The sequence below is a fragment of the Amphiura filiformis genome, chromosome 18 (assembly GCF_039555335.1).
Source record: "Amphiura filiformis chromosome 18, Afil_fr2py, whole genome shotgun sequence".
NCBI classification, from domain to species: Eukaryota; Metazoa; Echinodermata; class Ophiuroidea; order Amphilepidida; family Amphiuridae; genus Amphiura; species Amphiura filiformis.
Genome location: NC_092645.1, coordinates 40,097,570 through 40,124,477, shown reverse-complemented (window position 1 = coordinate 40,124,477; position 26,908 = coordinate 40,097,570). Strand labels below are relative to the sequence as shown.

At 39.2% G+C, this 26,908-nt stretch overlaps 1 protein-coding gene across 1 annotated transcript in view; it reads left to right on the top strand.

The window, feature by feature from the left end:
* The window catches only part of LOC140139149 (uncharacterized), a 49,470-nt gene that overhangs the window by 12,590 nt on the left and 9,972 nt on the right, over positions 1-26,908 (top strand). The window contains exons 5-9 of the mRNA XM_072160930.1: positions 14,114-14,245; positions 16,258-16,378; positions 17,782-17,853; positions 25,517-25,588; positions 25,943-26,014. Of these exons, the coding sequence (XP_072017031.1) occupies positions 14,114-14,245; positions 16,258-16,378; positions 17,782-17,853; positions 25,517-25,588; positions 25,943-26,014 (469 nt within the window). The remainder of the gene's footprint in view (positions 1-14,113; positions 14,246-16,257; positions 16,379-17,781; positions 17,854-25,516; positions 25,589-25,942; positions 26,015-26,908) is intronic.

Genomic DNA, 26,908 nt, shown 5'->3' with positions numbered 1-26,908 from the left:
TTGGATGATGATGATGATGATGATGATGATGATGATGATGATGATGATGATGTCTCCAAAAGTATCCCGGTTTGTTTTTCTTGCCCTAAATCGTGCGTATCTATTAATAAGGCACTTCAATAATCAATAATCAGTCCCGTGACGGCCTCCACTAACTAGCTACTAACTTGGGTTTATGGGCGCTGATATTTCATGTTCACTGTCACTTATTTATCAGAAAAGTGCGACCATTTGTCAATCACCTACAGTACCCAATTTCGGCATACTATATAAGAAAATCATCATGATGATTGCCAGAGAATAGTTAAAATGTAGCTTGTACCGTTTTTTGTGGCATCCTTCAGAAGTGAGCGGTCCGATACCAATATTTTCGGTCAAATCTCCATTCAATTAACACGGGGAGTTGGCTAGCTATGCCTTGCCCTCACTCATATTTTACAAAAGTGCGACTATTTCTGAACATCTAACCTAGCTGTAATTTTAGGTCATGTTAGAGAAATATATTTGCTAGAAGTTTGGAGAATACCTAACATATTGGCTGGTTATTTTTCACACAGTGATGTTAACTAGCCAAGTGCCCATTCTTCCAACGTAGATCATTTGTAGGGGTCACGCGTCAATGGTGAGAGCACTGTGTATTGTGTATAGGAAAACGGACAGTAACTGCAGTATGTAGTGCTGTTAGTGTTAGGCCTATGTGTGTGTGGGGGGGGCTGTGTTTAGTTTCTATAATAATTATTATAAAGCCTACATTTATTTATCATTCCTTTCTTTTCCTTTCTCTGTACTTATTCTTTCCTTGCTAAAGTATCACTCCCTCTTCTTATCTCCCTTCCCTTCTCCATCCCCTCATACTTTGTGTCCCTCTTTCTCTCTTCTTCTAGCCCCCCCTCTCATTCTTCATGTCCCCTCCTCCACCTCTTCCTCCCTCATCCCCTCCCAAGACCTCTCACAAAAGAGCTGCCCCCCTTCAGTACGCCACTGTTTATGGCATTCTCCTTCTTAAAATAAAATAAAATGTCAATTTGTGAAACAACTTTTATATAGGCCTATACTGGTATACTTATTATATGTTACATGTATACGTAGCGATTCGCTACTTGCACGGTTCCGCCATTATGCACTATGTGCGGGAGAGCCTCGAACTGGCAGCATACATGAATGGGAATTGAACTAGTCATAACGTTCTGTGTAAGGTTACATAATTCTTCCTTTCATGTATGCTGCCAGTTCGAGGCTCTCCCTGCACATAGTGCATAATGGCGGAACCGTGCAAGTAGCGAATTACCATTATACAGTAATAGACATGCAGACATGGCAGCCTTGATCTGAATCATTCAGCAAGCGCATTCAATTTATTTAAATGAAGCACCTACAGTCAGTGGGGTCACAACGAACTGCATCGGCGGCTAATGTGTGCCTTTTGAGCTTACGGCTACTCAATTACACCCTTGAGTGGTATGACAACAAAAGGTACTTTTCGTTATAGTAAGCGATTTCACACGACTTTCGTTTGATCACTTATTGACAGTAGTCTGCTAGGTAAAGCGTTAATACACTGTCGGGTCAGCTTACCGATTTAATGGTGGACGCCCTTTGTCCCAAACAAAAGGTACCTTTCGATGAATAGCTTGTCAGATTTCAAATCGGCACAAGTTGCGTTACATAATCTATTGCCTCTCCATTCTTAATAGCTCCATAGTTTTGCATACAATCAGCCCGGGGTCACTCCTCCCTACGTCATACATTAATTCGCCCAGTCCCATTTCAGTTCGGCACAGGTGGGTCTCGAACCCACGGCTACATACAGAATACTCAAGTCCAGCGCGCTAAATCCATTGGACCACATGACTTATTTAGTTATTAGTAGCAAATTGAATTTTAAACATATAGGCTATAAGCAACTCCAACATTTATCGGCATACGCTGGCGAAGTGACGTAGTTAATCGGATTAAATACCATAGCAATAGATGAATACAATTTTGACAATATCGCCCGCACTACAACGTTCATGCGGTACCAATGCATTGAACCATAGATGTCAAAGAAATCACTTGCACTTGTAACATTAGTCGGGTATAGACAAGGGGGTGACACTAACTTCACGGTTGTTCTATTATCAACGCAAACCTATGACAAATCCCGCTGGTTTGCTAGTTAGAAAATGAGGCCACTTATCGATCGGTTATGAATAATTAATTTCGATCCCTTTTAGGGTTGGCAAATAACGACGCCGTTAGTTTTGCGAACTCTGCCTGTTCAATGCGAGTAGCAAGCTTGAAAGTGCGCCAGCTAGCAGAGCAGGGAGCAATCCGGTGATGGCGCACTAGTATTTCCCATCAGGCACCAGTGATTTGTTTTTTACAGAAAGTCTAATAATTTGATAATGGAATAACCTTTCGCAATAGTAATGTCGAAATTAGGAATTGGTGTCAATAATACGACGGTAGTGTATCACTTGAATTTGATACGATATTCAGCCGGCGATTTAGCGATAAAAAAACCTTTGACCACTGACCTGACCTGAAGCACGTGAGGCGCCATATTCGTTTGTTTTATTTCCTCGTGTGATAATAAATATCATTCAAACTATAGTTGTCGGCCGTGAACGTAGTGTATTACTGGCCTAAGAAGTTTGTTTTTAAAAACAAGTAAATAATCATCACTCACCGTTTTATTTAATCTTGTGGATTTCCCAACACGTAATAAAGTGAAGCGCCACTACCGGATTGCTCTCAGGTAGTAAAGCGGGCGCACTTTCAACCTTCGAAGCTTGCTACTCACTACCGGTAGTAATATTAATTAAGTGATGTCACTGATGTGCAGCGTTTCTGGAATAGCACTTGCATCGTGCATGTATAATTTGAATGTAGCTTGCTGTATCCCGGGGTGCTGTATTTAATATGTGCATGCATATTACAGGAGTTTAGGCGACCAAAAAAAAACAATTGAATAATTTAGGAGATTATCAGGGGCTGTGAATAATTATGAGTCCTGAGGCGGGTAAAATTGGGGTGAGAGGGGTGCGATTTGGACCTTAAAACGCTTTAAAAGGCTTAGGATAACCAGGGGGGCGGGTACTTGGATTATTTTTCGACGGAGATGTGCGGCCCGAGCTTCCGAACCCATAACCATTTCTAAGGGTCACGATTTTACCGAAAATAGGTAGGCCCCCTACCCATATCTAAGGATTGTCAGGAAAGTAAGCACCCATATCTAAGGATTTGAGCTTGAAAATAGTAAAAGACATAGCACGGAAAATCTAAAAGGAGACCCATGTCTAAGGATTTTTCGTGGAAAACCTTGTACGTGAGTACCCCTTCCTGGGGAGGGAGAGGATAATAGTAAAGGTCCGGAAACGCTGATGATATGGAAATTTTATTTTGAACAAAAATTCTTTAATCACTATTGACGGTTTCGCCTACCATGGTCAATAATGAGTAAAATATCGGTTTAGTTTTAAAAAAAGTTTTTTAACTGTAGGCCTACATCTACAAATCTGATGTATTTAATCATTATTTGGGATCCCAATAATTTGAATGTCCAACAGGGGGTGGTCACAATATTTTTGGCAGGCTGAGAGGGGAAAGCGATTTATTTATTTATTTATTTATTTATTTATTTATTTATTTATTTATTATAATTATTAAGGCTTGTTCAAGTAACTCACCTCTAACATTTCACGCACTCACTTGCACCGGCTCTACATATCAATCAATCAGTTAATTAATCAATCAATTCACAAACGATGAATATGAATAAATTATATGATATTCAATTTCGATCAATAGACATATCATATCAAACCATCAAACAATGAATAAATGAACTGATCGACCAAGAGCCCTTTTTTCTAAAGAGTGTGAGTGAGTGATTAAACAAAATAAATACATGCATAATTATTTACATAAATAAACAAATAAACAAATAAATAAAGAAAGAAAGAAAGAAAGAAAGAAAGAAAGAAATAAATAAGAAAAATTTGAACAAATGGTATCGTAGCATTCACAAAAACAAACATTGCTGACAGGAGGACTCGAACCAACAATCTTTGCATCACCAGTCTGATGCTCTACCACTGTGCTACGACGTCGTCTGGTGGTGAGGATCTAGTTTTTAGCCTATACAGTGTTCGTCTGTGACAATGCCGCCTCGTGAAATGAATTTAAAGTTATTTTGATATCATTCTTTTTTTTTCAATAGAGCCGTAACATTTTGTTTAAAGACCTCAATTTTTATTTTCTTTAGAGCAGAGACAAATATTTCCCCTTTTCTACAATTTGAGCCCAAAATAACAATCTACTTCTTTTATTACTGATTTAATGTTACACGTATCACAACAGATATTTAGCTGGCTTAGTGGTTTTGCACTGTGGTTTTTAACCGGGAGGTACCGAGATCGATTCCCACCTCTGCCTGTAATTTTTTTTCAAGCCTGGGAAATAATAAGTTTATTTGGCTTCACAACGCTAAATTATTCATGACTTGCCCAACCTGGTGGTGTAAAGTGCTCCCCATAACATATGAATATTAAGCAATAACACAATGGCTAATTTAAATAAGAAAGCGTCACATGCAAATGAGGGATTGCCCTCTCCAGGAATTGCTTCATGGTATAGAGTAGAAATACAACAATACGTGTACTGCGCTGCGCACAATACATATCGCTTTTGTCTGCATCGTGTATGGTACATTGGTCCGAGCAATGCACAGTGTAATTTACCCATTACCAACTTCAAAGTAATGCGCCATATTGCCTTAGCTCGAAAGCTGCAGCACCCATATTTATCCAACAGTCAAATATGTTGTAAAATCACTCATTAACTTTTATGTTCATTTATTTTTCCGATTCAAATTATTGTTAAATTATTCAAATGCTTATATTTACCCAATAACGTATTTGAGATTAAACACTGACTTTGTTGTATATTTTACACCCTGCTACGATTGGTACACGCAGTCAGCAGTACTAGTGTTTATGCATGCAGCGCGTGCATAGCTGAACCCCGTTCCCACACACGCGCCCCCACACAGCGGCCATGCGAAAGATGGATTTTTAATGTCACAAAAAACAAAAGATCCGCCAAATTTGCAAGGGATCCGCCTCACAAGCTTCAGTGCATTCAACGCTACGATAATACACAATGTTAATTTGAGATAGGCAGTGACATTTACAGTTACAAAAAATAAATATTTGCAATTAAAAACTCGTGTTTTTGAACGATTCTGAATTTCATCAATGAAAATGCAGTGATGACGTCATTGGGTTAACGATTTGCCAACTGCTGATTGGTTGATTGCGTCACTGTCTGTGATCTGTGCATGCACGGTACGGTCCGTACGTATCGTTGGCCATGCCTATCAGTATTCGAGTGGGCCCGGTCGAGTGGGATTTTTCTTGGTCGACCGGGCTAAATCCGCACCACCGAGCGTCTTAACCAATCACGAAATGATCCCACTCGGTCGTAATGTTTTCCATTCGGTCAAGATTATCGAGTCGGTGACTTTCCATGCGACCGGACTTTTGAATCGCCCACAGAGCGTGGAGGTTGTGAAAGAGCCACGTGGAAAGAGTATGATAATGTTGTTGGCTATCTGGTATAACCGTTAGTAGCCACGCTAGTAATGTTCTGGGAAATGTTTACAACTCTACAGCAATAAACGGGCTAGCTCAGAATTAAAATGTGTACGTGAATATATTTGCGGGATTGCCCATTGTATGTTATTTGTGTTATTTTTAAAAGGCATATCAGGGATAATTGTCTAAACACTGTTGCTTTATTAATGTGAGATTGTTATTTTAAAATTATATAAGACACGTCGAATGCAACACATAGATGGATGAAATTACAGGGTGCTGCAGGCTGAGAGGGCCTATTTATATAATTTGAACAGCATTATAAGAATATTAATATTCCAAGTGTATAGCCTTTTCCATGTATACACAGCTCAAAAATACTAGCACGACTGAAAGGTAGTAGAGCATGTACAGGTACGGCAATGCAGCGCTTCATTTGCCATCATGTCATCTTAATATAATGCGTGTAATTTTCCGTGATACTAGGCGTGGCCTTCAAAACTGGTATGCTTACCTATAAAATACGAGAAAGGGCCAGTTTCATGATTTTGGTTATAGGCTACTCAGCCCATTGGGCGTAAGATAAATTATGTGCCAATCAGTTTAGTCACTTTAATTTTTCTTTTTATTATTTTTTTTAACTTTGAAAAGAAAGGCATATATTTAATTTAAGAAAGGCATATATTTAATTTAAGAAAGGCATATATTTAATTTCACAAATTTAGTGTTAGTCATAATTATTATATATAAATTAAGGGGGGGGGAATCCATAAGATATAATATTCATTGAGGTACCCCCAGGTAGCCCGTTTGAAGTCTGAGAGGCTTCACCCTAGACAAGCTTCAAGAACTGGCCCATGTGTTTGCACTGCAAGCAATACGTGAATTCGGTACGAGTGGGTTTATGTAGCCAATCAGATTTTATATCCCGGTCGACGTCGCATGTACATTCTAAGTGGTGCTGTAAACTTTAGCTAACGAGCGGGATTCAGGTGACCACATGTGTGTCAATCATGAATTCGCAAACTTCGCGACCGGATCTGATTGGCTGATTAGACTACTCGTACCAAATACATGCCAGCAAGCGCCGACATAGAGATTCGTCTTGTGTAAAACCCGGTCGAGTGAAATGTAAGCCGGTTGATTTACTGAACATTCCATTTCGAGTGGGCAGCCTAATTGAAGGCCCTGATTTATCATACTTTTCCTGAATTGGTTTAATCTATTCACAAGTTCATGACAATATAATTATTATCAAAATTACTAATCAAAACATGATTTGACTCAAACGTTTATAATACATAGAACAAGAGAATTTTATTCATAGAAAGTGCTTACCTACTACACTGAAATAATTATGTTAAAGTAAAACTTGAATAAAGTTGTTAAACGAAAATACATAAAATAACGGCATTTGGAATACATCTCAGCTCAGCTAGCAGGAAAATCCCCTGATGGTATTCCAATTTCAACCACCTGTGCTCAGTGTAGTATTACTGAGGTGTGGACATGAGATTCTCAAAGTTCAAGGCATGAGTGAAGATTTATTGTCCAATTATCTCGGCTACTTCTGCCAGGTCAAAAGGTGGTGTCCGGTATGCCCATAGACCGCTATACTGAAGCGGGAGCAGTGTATTTAATATAAACTCCTCAACAAAAGTTTGGAAAGTTTTTTCAAGCATATGTATCTCCAATTATTTGTGACATATTCATATCGTGTTGCATATCACTGGATAGCTACAATACTCCCCTTTTCAATGACACCCCATTTGAAACAATATCATTTTTCACGGCTGAGTACACGCTTTGTGAATGTAGTGGGGTCTCAAACAGAATTTGCCAAATTGACCATTATTCTGTGCTCGAACAAAGCTTGCCACTAACCTCAATAGCGGGTGGAAAAACCACAGGCAGCCACAATAGTCAGGCACCTTCTCCTCATGCTGCTCACCGACCTGGTTACACGTTACTGTGGGATGGAATTCCATTCTTCAACAAGGATTCGTCGCAGGTCATTCAATATGGTTGCATTTGGGCTTCTCTGGCACGCACAGCACGATCAAGCTGGTCCCACATTAGTGTTCAATCGGGTTGAGGTCTGGCCCCCGGGTCTGGCCTGATGGCAGGCCATTTTGATTACTCCCGTATTCTGTAGGTAGTCGTTGACTACCGTGGCTATGTGGGGCGAGCGGTGTCATATTGGAGGATTGCATTAGGTCCCAGATTGTTTAGTTATGGGATTGCAGCTTGCTGCACAGAATAGTGGTAAATTTGGCAAATTCTTTTTGAAACCCCACTACATTCACAAGGCGTGTACTCAGCCGTGAAAAATGTTATTGTTTCAAATGGGGATGTCATTGTAAAGGGGAGTATTGTAGCTATCCATTGATATGCAACAGGATATGGATATGTCACAAATAATTTGAGATACAGATGCTTGAAAAAACTTTCCAAACTTTTGTTGAGGAGTTTAGTAGCAACAAAAGTTTCCTATCTACTCCATACTTTTACATTTTAGTCGTTCATATAATAACAACCACGATACCTAGAATGTGTTTGGTAAAATAACATAGTAACAGACTACTACATGTATTATGCAATGCAATTTGAACTCAAATACGCAGTTTATGACATGAATTCGATATTGGTAATCCAAGTAAAATAATGTTGTAATGCATAACATTCAAAATACTGCTTTTGCCTAATTGTCGGACATCCTCTGTGTTATTTTTTGATATTAAAATTTAATCATGCCTTGTATGAACGCTTTACTGCAAGCAGTGCTCAATGGTCACTTAGTATACGCACATGGTCTATGCATTCATATGAGGAATGTGTATATTTCTTTGTCTGGTAAATGGTAAACAGAACTAGCAGCCCGGTCGTATCGGGAACCAGTACATTCTGTACTCTACGACCGGGCTAATCACGTGGTCAGGCCACGTCTCTTATCCCGGTCGAATGAAACATAGGCTGAAAATGGGCGGTCCGATTTAGTGAGTATGTCGTTCGAGTGGAATAAAATAAGAACGAGTGAGTTATTTGCGCTGATTGGTTAAAACAGCCAGTCACTCGCATTTTAACCGGACGACCGAGAAATTTCCCGGTCGACTGAGCCCACTCGAATCTGATAGCTATGGCTTACGATACGTACGGAATGATGAATCGATGAGTTGACTTCTGACGTCAATGCCTGGCAGTATGCGTACGCATCATCACAATTTCCATTGTTTTTTGCCTGGCAGTATGCGCGCGCATCATATATGTTCAGGGCTCGTGTTTTTAAAACTCCCGCCACATCACAATAAGACTATTGAACAGTGTTAGTGGTTGTATGGGGTTCACTCAAGCATAAAAGTATACCGATCCCTTGCCTTTGTGATAAACATTGAGATCAACTCATCTATATTGCCATCATTGTAGGCCTAATAGTCCCCGGGGTATAGAGACGTTGGGTTTCCCCCTTTTATTCAAGATTTTCGCATAGAACCCAAGATAATTTAAGAAAATGGAAGATTAGATTACCATAAAAACAAAACAGCACCGTAATCTTTATCGGGGTTCTATGTAAAATAGTGGGAACACCAGAATTTTTTTCCTGGAATATGGTGCGCAAAGTTGCCGCAAAAGGTGGAAATTTACGTTTTTTGTTGTTGTTTTTTGCTTCAAAAGTGGGGGGCAAAAGGGGAAAGAAAAATATTTGGGGGGCACTGCCAAAGAATACTTACCCTCCTCCCTTTTTGACCTGCCAGCAAATCTGTTCCACCTATAATAATTCACCACCCAATGATGCACAAAATTATTGCCCCACCACCCACCTGTGCAAAAAACACATGATATTTTGATTATAACATTCGTAGGGAAACACTCATTCTCTACGATGTTTCCTTTACCTAGACATGAGGTAAAATCAGCATATTTCAACGTAGATCATTCAACACTTGGGAGAATATTATGTGCGGTAAATTGTGCGGATTCACTATAAACGGCACCAGTTGCGGTACACATACTGTCGTAAACGATATGCTCAAAACTCAGTATATTTAATACTTAGTGTGCTACACATCTACATCTACATTTACATCTACACTGATACTCAGGAAAGTCCACTTCTGGACGTGAAGCTAAGGTGTTAGCAAGCAGATGCCTGAGCCCTGAAGACGTCCAATGATGGCGCTATGATGACGTCTGGAGGGAGAGCATGATGATGATTGAGAATTTGTAGATTTATTTGGTGGAGCGAGTGGTGAGAAGTTTGCATCTGGCTGGATGGTAAGATTTAAGTCTAGTGTTTACCATCTGGTTTAGGTACAGGTCAATGACGATGATGTTGTTACTTATCTTGTACAACATGATATTGATGGCTGATTTCCATTCTGAATTGAAGTCAGGCCCATTGCAGGTTCTGGAGGAATGCTTTTACACTCTCAGTATGCTGGTACACATATTCCGCGCATATCTGGCAGACAGCACTCTTCTGGATGGCTTCAACCTGCTTGATGGTAGTTTGATGATGGGAGCAATATTCCAGATGGGGCCTGACAAGTGAGACGTAAACCATTTTTTAACTTTGGGTGGCAGTGTTTCAGGTTCTGTAGCGAATAGGCGAATGGATGATGAGGTGAATATGATATATCATCAATGAAGGTGTGAAATGGGTACTCCAGATAGAACATCTGGCATTCCGACGCTTCACCGTCCACGACAACTCGTTGGGACTCAGTCAAGGGCCTTGGAAAAGTCTAAAATGATGGCATAAGCTGTGTTCACACATGCACTTATTACCGGTAATATTTTATCTAGGCCTATGTCCGATCGAATTAAATATTTCCGCTAATCCCTCAGCGCGTCCACATTTGTCGGCAATAGCGCGATACGCTGTCGAAGTTACGTAATAATCGGATTAACTACCATAGCAATAGGTGAATCATGATGATTACCTGCACCTGTAAATTAGTATCTTTGAAAAGACCACTATTGTATTCAATCTATATGTTCAAAATTGTTTTCACCTATTGCTATGGTAATTAATCCGATAAATAGGAGAGCGTGGCCTAGCGGTTAAGGCATAGGACTGTGAACCCAAGGGTCAAGGGTTCGAATCCCAGGTCCGGCTCTTTGTGTCCTTGAGCAAGACACTTCACTCTACTTGCTTAGTGCTTCGGAGGGCACTTTAAGCTGTCGGTCCCGTGTACATGCATATTTTCTCACATTAATGTAGTGTGCACGTTAAAGAACGTCACAGGCTATTCGAAAAGAGCAGGGGATCATCCCGGTCATGTTGACTGTACTTCAAAATACACTCATCTACTCTAGGTTCCAGAGTAAAAAATAAGTACAGCTTGTCTGTACGCAGTGCGACAATACTCATACATATGAGGGAGGCACTTATGAGGAAGAAGAAGAAGAAATTGCGTAACTTCGCCAGCGTATGTCCGACGTGTTATGTCCGATAAGCCTATTACCGGTCATAAATCCCTCCTTTCTGCATGGGCATCATCAGAAAATTTAACCCGATTTTAAATTTTTCACTGAAAATTCACTTTCAATAAACGCCCTCTTAAGAAAAAATTACAGACAACGCGGTAGGTATGTCATGTAAGAAAAATGCAAATTCAAAAGTTCCAAAATTCAGACCAATTTTGTATTTATGTAGGTTCTATTATTATCATTATTATTATTATTATTATTGTTATTGTTATTATTATTGTTATTGTTATTGTTATTATTATTATTGTTATTTTAGTTTGACAAAGTAGTCGCATTTTACAGTAGACTTATCTCTATATCGCATTTTATACATGTAGGCCCTACATGATGGACATCTTTGAAAAAATGAAAAAAATAAAAAAATAACAATGAATCCCATCATCATGCTATTTTTTTCTTGGGGGGGGTCCCAAATTTACAAAAAAGTCGGCTTCAATAAAATTGCGACCTCCCCTATTTCGTCAGCAAAGATTTTATGACCCCCCCCACCGTTTGCACCCCCCCCAACAGGCATCAGTCTTTTGGAATAAAATAAACACACTATCTGTAGTCATGTTGTGTTGTGACTCCCTACATTTTGGTCATCAAAAATATTGTATGACACCCACTATTTTTCTTTCCGTATATTTGGGACCCCCCTAATCATCTTATAAAATCCAATTACCGGTACATGCCTTTCTGTTATCATGCTTATGGCTTAATAAATGTCCCAATAAGGATGTTCAATTGCTCCTGCGCCTGAACTTTTTACCCGAACATGGAGGGTGCGATGGAGAGTTTTTCAGTGCCTTTATCTTAGCATGTATCTGCTCCCCCGACCGTATGGGGAATCCCCCCTTGTCATGTAATAGCGTGGCTATCTCCTCCCAAAGCTTTTTTTATCCCAGAAATACTTTCCGTGTCTCTCCAAATTTTGAGGATAGCCAATGTTCCCTTGTCATTCCAATTGACCCCTCTATTGCGTTTATTTATATTAATATTTGCTGCTGCAGCCATGATGACATCACGCAGTAAATTATTCTGCTCAGTGGGTAGATTTCTTTTTGACATTGGGGGGGTGGAGTTGGAAAAAATTCAAGTATAGTCAATCCAGCACCTTTTGGCGACAGAATAAGCTTTGGGTTCAATTGTGCGCGAAGCGCGCAAAAATTTTGCTATTTTGAAGCTAAACTGATGAAATAATGGTGTAAAAGTAGAATGAATGCGCGCAAAGCTCGCGAAAATTTGCACTTTTGGGGGAAAAATTGGCAAATATGAGGTTAATTTGGTCAGAAACCCCTTTATCAGGCGTCAACATTTGGGGGGATGATTGTATGGACCATCCCCCCTGGCAAAATATTGGGGATTTATCCCCCCATCCCACCGAGATGTACGCCTATGACCCTATGAATTTTGCGCGAGTGATATACTCACAGTTATATCCAACAGGCCAATAGTGCTGCATGTCCACATGTAATTACTATTACCGGACGTAACGTTTCGATCGGTCTTAACAGCTCTTAACCCTGGTCATCTTCAGCCTTAAATTTTCGGATTTAAAGCACATTACGTCGGATCCCGGCGTCGGATATAGTAATTGTTTTTATATCCGACGCTCATTCACACTGCCACTTATATCCGATACTATTACCGACGTAATTGAAGTCCGACTGTGCGAACAAATTGTCGGATTTAAAGCACATTACGTCGGATATAGTTATATCCGACGCTAATTCACACTGCCACTTATATCCGATACTATTACCGACGTAATTTAAGACCGGTAATAAGTGATTTAAGTCCGACTGTGTGAACACGACTATAGGGAAAGGTTTCTAACAAAAACGATTCTCTTATAAACCATCATAGTAAGGCGAAAAAGTTCACTTTGGTGACCACTCTCTGGCTAGTAAGGTTTGACGATTGACACGACTCCCGGCATTTTTCGCCAGAGGCCAAAATCCAAAATGGCCGCCACCACCATTTTGAAAATTTAAGTTTTGAGCCAGAGCACCTATAATCATGCACAAAGACACTTTTTCGGATATGTCGAGTACAAGGATTCCGATTCTGACATTAGTTTAACATTACGGCATCATTCTCACCCAAAAATCCAAGATGGTGGGCGGCACCATCTTGAAAAATTTAGTTTTGAACAAGAGGACATTAAATCGTGTACAAAGACACTTTTTTTGGCTCAGTCGACCACAAGGATTTCAAATTTGACATTACTTTGACATTACGAACTCATATTTACCCAGAAATCCAAGATGGTGGCCGCCGGCGCCATCTTGAAAAAAATAAGTTTGGAACCAGATTACCTAAAATCGTGTACAAAGACACTTTTTTCGGTAAGTCGACCCCAAGAAATCCGAATCTGACATTAATTTGACGTTACAGAATAATTTTTGCCCAGAAATCCAAGATGGCCCCCATTTGGTAGAGCGTAAATGTGATTTTTGAATGAAAGCAGAAGCATAAATGTGTCATTTCCGCCTTATCTGGGGTTCATGTCCCTTATATGGGGTTTAAACTGCCTTATCTTGGGTTTACATCCCATATCTAGGGATAAGGCGCCTTACCTGTGGTTTAGACGGCCTTATCCTGGGTTTACGTTCCTTACCTGTGGCTAAGATGCCTTAACCTTAGCATATCGCAGTCTAAACCCAGATAAGGCATCTAAACCCCAGATAATGCGCCGTAACCCCAGATAAGGGACGTAGACCGCCGATAAAGCAGTCCAACCCCCAAATAAGGCGCTTTAACCCTAAATGAGGAACATAAACCTAAGATAAGGCATCTAAACCCCACATAAGGTGCCCAAACTCTAGATACGGGTCGTTAACCCCAGATAAGGGTCGTAAACCTCAGATAAGACATCTAAACCCAAGATAAGGCGCCTTAACCCCAGATAAGAGACGTATGGTCTGGACGTATATATGGACGTATGGACACAGTGTGGGTTCTTTTCGTCTACCCATTGTCTCCATTTTGTTGTGACTCATCGTCCCGACATTGTCCTTATGAAGTTTCACCATCCTGGTCATGTAAATAATTAATTCCAGCTTATACCGACTGCCCTGGGTCCTATCTGTGTGCCAAAGTATCTGGTGAGGACATCTTAAAGTGTGTGACGATGGAGGAAGTATGTGATGGACGATTAGGATGTGATGGAGGAGATGATGAAACACGGTGCGGTATGTACATACGTTATATGTGGGGTGTTTAACGATCCCTAGGGAAAACATGGAACAAGTCAATCATTGGGAGATGTCTTTGTAGCGATATGGACGTTTGTTATTACTTTTGACGTGTTGGGCCATTCAATATATCAGGCACCAACCGATATAATTAAAGACAAAAATAAAAAGACTAGTTTGCGTCTGACGTCACTGTCAATCAAATTCTCTACGATCCTTGATTGGCTAATAGCGCGTATAAGGAAGGTCTATTCATCTGGCTGGTGCTGATCGGAGAAAAGGAATAGCAGTGAATGGCTAAAATTACGTACTCTTGCAAGGCAAAAAGCGGGGCAAAAAGCAACTTTTCTAGGCATTGTGGACATGGTGTCTTCGGTTAAAAAAGTTTCCTACTATTAAGACCTAACTTTTGAGATGGTTTGTATGTTTGATGGTGCGAAATTAACAATAAGGCGCCCGGTTTTACCGCCGTGTTCAGCAACTCATATTATCATGACACTTGTAAACAAACCGTGCTCGGAGTTTGATTGACAGATGACGTCAGACGCAAACTAGTCTTTTTATCTTTGTCTTTCATTATAGTATCAGTCAAGCAGATTTTCTCTACACAGAATTTCGCCGTTATTGAGACGTGAAAGCTGTATATGAAATAAGTATAGAAAATAAGGGAAAATACAAAGCAGGCCACACCCACGTATCCAACGTATTCAAAACATTTCTTTGTTTGAATATGCCAAACACAACAGGGGCTCGGTTGGGGTGTGACTGTAATTACCGTCTGATTGACATATCAAAATACACAGCGAGTTGGGTCATAGATTTCACTGCGAATGAAATCACCGGGTGCAACGGAAATATAATCAAAATAGCTGTATGAAACAAGTATTCTAGCACACACGAAACTATGCCAAATAATGACAAAAGGGTATGATAGCGCACCCCAGTAAAAAGTCTGGTTTTCACTCTTTTTCTCGCACGGCTACAATATTTTATGATATATACGTAAAAGATTGGAATTGGAGTGGAATGTTTTGTGGCTGTCACACGGGATTCGCAGGTTTGAATCCTGGTAGAGTGGTTATTTCTTTTATTATCCATTTTTAACCCAATTTGGTTTAATGTTCATTATGTAAGTAAATATTGCACATAAATGTAGTTTATGCGCTTTGTTTCTGTAATATGGTACTGCATTGGGTGTAAATATTACGTTCAACGTCCGGGCAGTGTTTTCTGTTTTACTTACACTCACGTCAGTTCACTTCAGACTATTTATATTAAGGCCTCCACCAATTCAGAAAAAGGTCAGATAATAACCACATTGTCAAAAACAATATAAGGGATATATAAGACCTAACCAAATTCTACTTTCAAAAGTACAGATATGAAGTAATATATTATCCCACCCTTTCTGCATAGACGGTCAATACAAACACTTCCAACTGCAATCGGAGGTCAATAGACTGATTTGTCTTCATAAGTACAGACGTGATTGATAAGAGAAATTGTTTGCATTAACCGTCTATACAGAAAGGGTGGGGGGAAAGGGTAGATTACTTCATTAAATGATATATGATATCCGTACTTGCATTGGGTTAGATCTTGTACTTCTTTTATTGTTTGCCTGTTTCAAACCTGTTATAATATTTATATTTTTGTAAATCTAGATCACTATCACTCTATGAATGTTATCCATTGAGATAATTAAAAACTATCTTACACAAAGCTACTCGATGCATGAACGTTTGAGAATATTTTTAACCACAGTTAGACACTTCAAAAATCGCGATTATAAAGAATTAAGCCCAATACTGTTAAAATGATTCCTAATATATTTAGGTTATGGCTTATCGCCATATATTTCTGCATATATCTTTATCTTAGAATATTCACAAGCATTATTACAAAAAATACACTTCTACTAATCACCCAGAGACAGAACGGATTTAATATACTCATACTCACGATATATCGATACTTCTACATTACAACCATTTTGACTCTTTGCGCAGATATTAAAAGATGTCCTGAGGAATGTAAGTGTGCCTATCAAGGACGTAATCTGAAGATAGATTGCAGTGAAGGCTGGAGTATGGACACTATCAATAATATGGCTAAAACGACCAACACGCTGTGAGTATAGATTTAGATATCAACTGGAGCTGATGTTTCTCAAGAGCCACGAATTTCACGTGCATTCGATGATCTGAATTATTTGCATGACCTTTGACCAGTGGCGGCACTACAGAGGGCAAGGGGGCATTTGTCATTTGCCCCCCCCCCCGCCCCCAATATTTTCTTGGCCCAGTAAAACCCAAAATTACGAAAATTACCACTTTTTGCGGCAATTTTGCTCAAAATTGTTTGATTTTTCGCCCTGAAATTCACTTCCCCCCCCCAAAAAAAAAATTCCTGGTGCCGCTCAACCATTAGGAACAATGTATTGCTCTAAATTAGGTGGTTTTTCTGACCCATTATAGTAACCAAGGAAGGTCATTTGAACCGGTGACCTCTGCTTGATCTTTGACCACAACAAACCCTGTTGACCTCTGCATCACATTTGGCTTCAACCACTACAAATAACATATTACGTTGAGGGTTCTAATTAATAGAAATTTCATCCTATTTGATGCTTCAATATTTGACCAATGACGCATGACACAACTCAACCACCGCCTACTTTAGATACATCTATGCTGCGAAGATGGATACCCATACTAGCTTAGAGCGACATATATCGCGTTGACAAGGTTAATAGCAATTTCATCCTATTTGAGGCTTCAACATTTGACCATTGACCATTGACCAATGACCCTAATCCGCACTCAACCACCGCCTACTTAAGATACGTCTATGCTGCGAGGATGGACATCCATACTAGCTTAGAGCGACATAATCGCGTTGACAAGGTTAATAGTAATTTCATCCTGAGGCTTCAATATTCGACCACTAACCAATGACAATGACCCAACTCTGAACTCAACCGCCGCCTACTTGAGAAATAATGGGTATTCGCATGCTATGGTTTGTGGCGATGAGTTATACAAGGAAGTACCCTGGATGTTTTTAAACAATCTGCTGCAAAACATGTTTGTACTTTTTCATAAAATATGGCATATTTGTTCAAAATATGTCATTTAAGACCTCGTCTTTGTTCAGGTCATCCTCGTAACTACTTTGTCTGATAAAGACGTGTCACAAAAAGGGACCTCTTTTAGCATATATCGATGCAGGATCCCCCCCCCCTTTTTTTTTTTTTTTTTTTTGCCCTGTCACTTTAAGACCCCTTATTTGTCAATATAACCTTAATTATCACCGTGTACCAGTACTCAAGACACTTGAAAAAGGTCACTGTCAAAATATCGTAGTGTCTTTTTTAAAAAGCAGAGTGCCCCCCAAAAGGAAGGATTCCAAACTGTTCCCATGACTGTAATATCCATGAATGGATTCTTCACACAAAAACCGCAAATTTGAGTTATTTTATCTAGGACTTAATGAGTATATGATATAATAAAGCATACATCGCGTTTTTACAGGACACTTACAGGTGGCAACATCAGTGCTGTTGAACCAGGTTTATTCAAAGGGCTATTTGAATTACATACACTGTGAGTATAAAGCCATAAAAAGATCGGGCTTAGTATTTAATTTCATTACTAAATATATAAATATAGCATTACAATTGATTTCACGTGGATTAGAGTAACCTGCTACAAAGTTCATGACCAACATATTCAACAATATAACAATAGGGCTATTTTAAAGTGGATGCTACGTATCTTGCAGACCCAGAGTCTGTACCCAATCTGGGTGAGCTAAATCTCACGATACCTCGCCTTTCGACTTTTCTGGACTTTGCTAATAGACTACATCACCTTGTCTCGCCCCACCTCGCCTTTTCTCGCCTAAAATGAGAGGTGGGTGATTTGAAATTCACGTGCCCTGAGCAAACTACGATGCGTACGCACACTGCGGGGCAAAGAACAATGGAAATTACCATAATTCGCACGCATACTGCCTGGCAATGACGCCACATGTCAAGTGGTTTATAGTGTAGCTTCCTGTTAACCTCTGTATATTGCACTCATGCTACTCCTCTATTCGTCAAACGGCAAGAGTTTCTAGAATGCTGCTAAAATAAGAAAACTTTTAATGCTAATTTATTGCACATTCTAGGGAAGCGTGGTTACCTTATTTAAATAGCCGAGTGAGAGGGTTTTCAATGAAATATTTTTGTGTTTTAATTGAAGCATCCTATGTATAAAAGAATATATGAATATTTACTGCACATCATATATAACGATTCGTGATACCAAATTGTGGCACATTTGATGTCGTTTAAGAGGCAGAGAATTTTATTTCAATTTTATATAGGCCAAAATATTTTTTTAATTGAGCAAGAATAAGGACAGAAAAAAACGTTGAAAATTCTATGTAAAAATTACATTAGACCCCACCAAAGGTTACTGTTTCTTTTTATGGTAATCTAATCTTTTATTTCCTGAAAAAAAATTGAGGTCTAATATGGATTTTTTAAATAATTGATAAAAACATCGAACGTGTATACAAGAAAAATGGTAGACTGACTGGCCATGCCTCGCAACCGACGCGATGTACTGCAGAGCACGTGGCCGAAATCAAAATCGATTTATGTGTATCATAGTACCCTCGTATTTTGTCTGTATGCGCTTAAGAATTCAACAATATAAATAATTGTAGCTCTATTATAATACACATTAATGTTTTTAGGCAAATAAAATTCCAAAATATGGTACATTTTCTGCCTTTGCTTGCCACGTGGTAGGCCTATGTTGAAGTTGCGATTATATCTTCAAATAAGTTTCAGATGGATAACAACGAGACAAGTGGCCGAGCGGTCCAAGGCGCTAGGCTCGTAGAATATCCAAATCGGTACGCCGTGAGTTCGAACCCCGCCTCTGTTAAACTTCTGTCAAAAAAGTGAAATTAAAATTTTACTTTTTTTTAATTTCATATTGGGGAAATGTGACTGGGAGAATTCATGTATGGCGTGGAGTGGTGTGCACTCATGCATGTCCCTTGCATGTCTTCCCTCTTTCTTTTTCACCCTAATTTTTATTTGACCTCTAAATAACTAATAATTGCTTCTCTGCTTCCGGCTCAATCCCTATGCCTCCTCGTTTATGCCGGCTGGGAGGTCCTTACCTTGCCCTACCTACCTTTATCCTCTTTGGGCCCAAATTATGCGATTTGGATAAAATAGCAGCTAAAATACTCAACCCTATTCCAACTTAGCAGATGTTGTTAAAGATCATAAATACTGCTTGTAAACAGGGGGAATATTAGGCGATTGGAGTGCGGTCTTTTCGCACTGTGTTCCAGAAGAATGACAAGCTAGATCGAGCCAACTACAGAGTCGTCACATTGTTCGCTATCCCAGACAAAATGTTCTGCATGCAGGTTGATCCTATATAGAATACAGGACATCATTTGTCCTTCCCGCCAGAAGAACTTCAAATACAGAGAAAGACGTGTCCCCATCCAATGGAATTTTGTTTGTCAACAAAAAGCAGCCGTTGATACCATCTGGCGTGAGGCTTCATGGAAATGTCTGGGATGACTAGGAGTATTATTGCAAATAGTCAACCTCATTGAAACGATGTAGTAACAGATAACTTGTGCTATGATTGTCAAACACAAAGTCAGAGTAAGGGTCAGACAAGGATATCTTCTATCACCTACCTTTTTCAACCTGTAGGAGTTGGTGATGAAAGACCTACGACAGTTAGATGCAGTGGTCAGGGTGGGCAATGTCCAAATAAACAACATTCCGTATGCCGTATACACGTACCCGTAGAAACCATTATTTCTCTGTAAAAAAAGGGTGGGCAATGTCATTCATTCATTCATTCATGGTTTATTAAAAGACACGGTAGAAGCTAAAAGCTGAATTGAAGTGAAATTTACAATCGGTAAAAAAATGCATAACATATACTAAAATGTCAAAATTATCACATAAAGCACATAATATAATCAAACCAAGGGGCGAGACCTCCTCCCGCAACTAGAACCCACGGTAAGCAAAGTCCGCAGCTGAAAGTGCGGACAACAATACCTGGGAAAAAAAGGTGGAAAGGGGGTGGTCTTACCCCAAGGATTAAATTATTCAGACTAATAACCAATAAATATGATAAACAAATGGATAGAACAATCCGAAACATATATGTTCAATATTGCACATTAAGAAATACATTATTCAAAATAAATAACAGTAACAAGATGGATTCGAGTTGAGTGAGCCGAGTCAAGATGAGCCGAAAGGGGTGAGAGAAGAGGAGATGGAAAAAGCACCAAATCCCTAACCTAATGTTCACTCGCTCCAGAGCAACAAGACCAATAAAACTTATCAAAGCATACTATAAGATCAGAAGTTCAAATACTATTGCACGTTGAAAATATATAAAAGAGGCAAAACAGGCATTGAAAACAAAAGCGACACATGGTTAAATTGCTAAAAATGCACATCAAGTATGAAAACATTGGCACTAAACATGGTAAATATTGCAGTTAAGAAGAGTTCAGCAGTCTTATTAAGGGTCTTTTTATCTTTTCAGTTTCCGTAACTCTATTGTTCAGATACGAAAACGCAAGGGATTCAGTAAGTTTACTGTAATCTGACTTCATTGTTAACTCTGAAGTACCAATCAGCTTATTTCAATAGAGGTAATTGCCTGTGTCAATAAAGCCCATAAAGGCTGGAGATAAATGAACACCGGTGTACGACCGCTGTTTTAATGGTCTAGCGCCCTCTCGTGTTTGACAGTGATAAATTGATTCACATTATTATGACAAAATGCAAATCCGAATGAAAAGGTCCACTTTTTTCTGTAAAAACGTTGAAAATAAGCCCTTCAATCACAAAAGATCCGCTTATGAGCCTGTCGCGCCCCATTGCACTTGTGCAGGGCCAGAGTGTCGCCCTTCCCTCGTATCAATGTCTATCTCCCTATTTTGCTTCCTCCTGCCCCCCCATGATCAGGCTCCCCACTCCCTCCCCGGTCCCTACTCTCTCCTCTCGAGCTTTCTCTTTCTAGCCTTTCCGTCTCTCCCTCTTCTCTCTTCCTCACCCCCTTCCACTCTCGCTTGTTCAGTCTCAACTTAGTATCTCCTCCTCCCTCCCTCCCCTCGCGAAATTTATCAGTATGATCCATGACTGAAAATAAGCTCTGCAAAAATAAACATTTAAAATAAACCGGAGTCTTGCATATAGGCCCAACCAATTATCAGATTAGCTTGCCATGAATAGAATACATTATCTTTGCTCCAATGCATATTCTTTTGTATTGCATTTCAATATAAAACATGATTACCAAATCACCACTTGTACGCGCCACATTGGGAGATATTTGACTATTTTAGACGCTCCTTTCATCGCCAATATGAAAGACTCATTGCTTATAACTTGGCAACATGGTCAGTATATATTTCAATGCAAGACTTTTTACGATCCACTTACGTCTAGGCGTAAGTACATATACACCAAACACAAGTCAATTGAAGCCGTACAATTTACCGCGAATTTAGGACCGTAAAATTTAGACTCTTCTTTTGTCTAGATTGGCACCCAACCGCACATCTCAAGGTTTTATGTAAAAATCAATATAACTTACCAAAACGAAAACTGAAATTCACGAGCTTCAAATTTTCAGTAACTAACAAAAGGCTAGAATAAAAGATTGGTCATACCTGGGAGACTACCACTTCAGAATAACAATAACTTACAAAAACTATTACGGATACGGAAACAGAAACTGAAAAGATAAAACGACGGTAAGTAAGGTATTGCACTATTATAGTACAGGGTGTCCCAAAAAAAAAAGGCCCCTCATTGCGCACTCTTTTTCTCCTATCAAATATATTTTGGTATGTAAAAAAGCCTTGAGTCGTTAGCTTTAATAAACCAAAACAATTTTATCAATCGGTTCACAACTTTTGAAGATATGCTATTTTAAAGAAATGTACCCGTTTTTCACTCTGTCCACGGAGAAGGTTTGGCTACTTCAAAGATTGAAAAGGAGTACACATACCATGCATGAATATCAAACATTCCTCAATGATAACTTTATAAAATAACTTTATTTATGGAATGGGCTTCACCAGTGGGTTTATGGGCAATGGATTTTGTTAATAGTGTCATTAATTTGTGGGTAAAATGAATGCCGAATGGGACTTCTTTTGCTTTACTTGCAATTACTTATTTTTGCTTGGTTATTTATGCCTTTTTGTTTTATTATGTTTCTTACTTTCTTACTTTTTTGTTGTTTCTTGATTTCTTTTTTATTTACAACATAAGTCATTTCTCTTTTTAGGATATAAGGTAGCCCTAAAAGGCTGTTTGGTTTTTTCTTTGCTTCTTCTGAACTGAGTTTACTGTGCTGCTCTGCCCTCTACCTGGTTGCCTCCTTGGCGAATACAGGTTTCAGCCCTGGTCCTCATTGCATCAATTGCGTTGCGTACCATCCTTTTGCGCCGGATACTTGCGAATGCATTCAGTAATACGTTTGCAAAGATCTTAGATTTTGCCACAAAGGAAAAAAAAAGTGGTTTGAGGTCTGGTGATCGTGCAGGCCACTCCACAGCATGAGCCATCCCAATCACTCTGTTTGCTATCCGTGGACAGAGTGAAAAACGGGTACTTTTATTCAAAAGAGCATATCTTCAAAAGTTGTGAGCCGATTGAAATAATTGTTTTGGTTTATTAAAGCTAACGATTAAAGGTTTCTTTACATACCAAAATATATTTAATCAACTTTTCAGAAATAGGAGAAAAAGAGGGCGCAACGAGGGGCCTCTTTTTTTTTTGGACACCCTGTATCTTTTGGTTTTCCAAGTTTGGGTTGTAAGTTTGTGAGCTCCGCGCAAGTTTGGGCAGAATGCCTATCTGTGGGTAACCAGTCGCGGAAGGTTGGGTCTTCAAGTAATCTTTTAGCGAAGTCAAGACATATTTGTTGCCTTCTGGTAACCAACGAGTCTAGGGAGCATACTTGGAGTGCATCATGATAAGATATGTATTGCTGACGCAACATGATTCTCAATGCTCGCTTCCAGGTCAAAACATTCCGTATGACGAAGACACCACCCTTCTTGATGTTGCATTTGACAATCTTTAGATCGCCACAGATAAGTTTGACAGAGCATGCACGAATGCAAAATTACCAACAGGATGTCATCCTCAACGATGTCCCAATTGACAAAATCCAGCAGCTTTCGTTCCTATGAAGCAAAGTCCCTTCCGTGGAGGAAGATATCAAAGGCGAAACAGGCTTTACCCATTGCCCTTTCCCGGTAAACACAAAACGTTTGACAGAAAACGTTTAAATGTCGGGTTATATAAAGGTTATAAAAACGTTTTAATGACATTCAAAAAACATCACTGATGGATAAGATGAAAAATGATGAGATATATAAACACCTCAAAAGAAATAAGTCCCCCTCTGAACATGTCGTCATAACATCGTAAGGTTTCGTTTTGTACCAACAAAACTAACTTTGAAATAATCATATGACTGTTTACTAAGTGCTGTGTGAAAATGAGAGATTTCCATGACTTCAGGGCTGAATGAGCCTAAATTGAAGGCAAAAACTGCCCTTTTCAAAAGTCACAAAGTAGGCCTATGCTTGTTAACTGCAAGGCGTATTGGGACAAGGAATGGAACTGGCCATCTTACAACTCACTGTGCTGAACTCTGCACCAAGGGGATTTGCATGGCTGAATGATCAAGAATCGATACACATTACAGTAAATGTTCACTTGGTGAGGATTTTAAACTGCACTCAAACACATTGGGTTTTCCATTAGTAACAAGCCATGAATCAACTTTTGTGACAAGCATAGGCCTACTTTGTGACTTTTGAAAAGGGCAGTTTTTGTCTTCAATTTAGGCTCATTCAGCCCTGAAGTCATGGAAATCTCTCATTTTCACACAGCACTTAGTAAACAGTCATATAATTATTTCAAAGTTAGTTTTGTTGGTACCGTACGAAACCTTACGATGTTATGACGACATGTTCAGAGGGGGACTTATTTCTTTTGAGGTGTTTATAATGCCCTGAAAAAGCATAATTTTTCACAAGGTCATATCTTAAAATCCTGTCCATAAAAATGAACAAAAATTACACACAGGATTACTTCAATACTCTACTCTAAACACATGTCAGTAACCAAGCAGTTGGCCAACTGACACAACAGCAAAATGCACTGACACGGAACAGCTTCCTGGACCACATTCACAGGCGATTAATTGGCACCCAGCAAAATAAATCTGTGAGAATGCGTACACGATCCTTACACAGGTGATTATTTCCAAAGAGTAAGTGAAATAGTGTGGAATGAGGCTGCTTCTGCTTTTCACACACCTTCTTCAAGAAACAAGTCTTGTTCCACACTATTCCGCTTACTCACAGACTTCTTGTGTTGGGTGCCAATTATTGGGCTGTGAATGTGGTCCAGGAAGCTGTTCCATATCAGTGCATTTTGCTGTTGTGTCAACTGAACAACTGTTTGGTTACTGACCAATGTTTAGAATAGAGTATTGCAGTAATCCTGTGTGCAATTTTGGTTCATTTTTATGGACAGGATTTTAAGATATGGCCTTGTGAAAAATAATAAGTTTCTTTTTGAGGCCAGTTTACAAAACCAGCTCAACATGACAAGGATTATTATAGAATGCTGTGTCCAAACATCGCGCTGGCTTGAATGGTTTGGCCATGACCCCAGAATGCCCAAAGCAGACTACCTCAGCAAATATACCACCGTGAGTTAAATAAACCCAGAGGAACGGGCCTTGCGTCACTGCGTTGAAGGGACGACGTCCAGCAGGATGCCCGGCGCCCACTCTCCAAGCCAGAAAAGCTCATCAACAGCGAGTCGACGCTCACATAAAATAGCAGAGAATCTCTGGTTCGGAGCCAGTAGCGTAGTCAGGATTGTAGTGTGAGGGAGCAGTCCCCATTTGTCATTTTTTGTCCCATTTTTAGTCATTTTAAGGGCACTTTACTCTTGGCCGTCCTATTGTATCCCTGACATTTTCCGCCCCCCCCTGTCTCCACCCTGGGCTACGCCCCTGTTCGGAGCTCATAATTGAAGTGAGTAAGTTCAGTACTTTTGTAAAGGTGGTATAATATATTTTCATTCAACACTGCGCCAACCCTCCGACGCAACGCTCTCTACCTTTTCCCAACAAGATCGTTTCGATGTATTAAAACTATTGAACGGAATTTTCTTGTTGACAGGTCCTTAGAAAGGAACAGTATTGATCATCTCGAACAAGATGCATTTGACGGTCTTACCAATCTGACGTGGTTGTAAGTGACAAGATATTTTATGACCCGCTCTTGCAAAACAGGGACAATTACGTCGATTTTTTTTTGTAGATTTGCATCATGATAAAGTGTTTTTTGATTGATGCGAATGCCAAGTTTTGAACGCACTTGTAATTTAATTTAAAAAAGAACGTAGGACTAATGAATTTATATATATAGCGGCTTATAACTCAAAAGCAGCTCTCACGACATTGTCCTATTTAAATGATTCTTGAATGATTACAATAATTAAAATACTTATTAAACTCGAGTGCATGAATTAGTATACATTGAGTACATACTTAACTAAGGTAACGTGATGTTCAACCAGTGATCTAACGTTTGTTATTTTTACAGAGATCTTTCATTCAACAACATTTCAAGGCTAGCAAGTCATACTTTTCGAGGTTTACCTCAGTTGATTGTATTGTAAGTCATGGTCTTTTTATCAGCATATTAATAACAATGTAAATCTTTACCACAGTTTGAAGAAGATGATGGGAACTTTAAGTTTTAAAATATCGTTGTCCATTGTCTGCCATTCTGTTTCAAATCCAACGAAACATGCCTACTTAATTCAGGGAAGTTCAAATTTGGAGCGCTATCATTAAGAGCCAATATCCTATATCAAGTCGTCAAAGTAAAATCATTCCAGTTCAGATTAATTAGAAAAACCCACTAAAATCATTGAAACTAAGTAACACTAAAATACTCGCCATATTCGACTGCAAGCTGCACTAAGGCATACGCATACCGTTGAAGCACTACGCAACCAGCTTTCGTGCATCATAACTATGACATATCCCAGCAAACATAAAACATTTTTAAAATACGGTACAGAATATAATAAACTTTACAAAAATGCTGTCTTTTGAAAATACTGTCCGATAAAAACGGTTATAGATTGCGTATAATTACAGTCAACTTCACCAAAATACTCGCCATATTCGACTGCAAGCTGCACTAACACATACGCATACCTTTTAGGCACGCATTACTACTGTGCATTCAGCTTTCGTGCCTCATAACTATATGACATGTCCACGCCAACTATGAAAACTGTCAAATCGGCAATTTTTTTGGTAAACAAAATCAAACATGGGTCCTGATTTGAGAAATGTAATTCGAGTAACCCCTCCCCCCCGTGTGAGCGCCCCTCTTTCATATTATTAAATACCTTGTCCACAATTGATTGTATTATTGTATATAACCCTGTATAAACCTTAGTTTGTGTTGCAAATATTTCTAATATATAACTAGGCCTATATTCCATACAGCAAACAATAGAGAGTAAAACTAACATTCACCAAAAACTGATTTCAG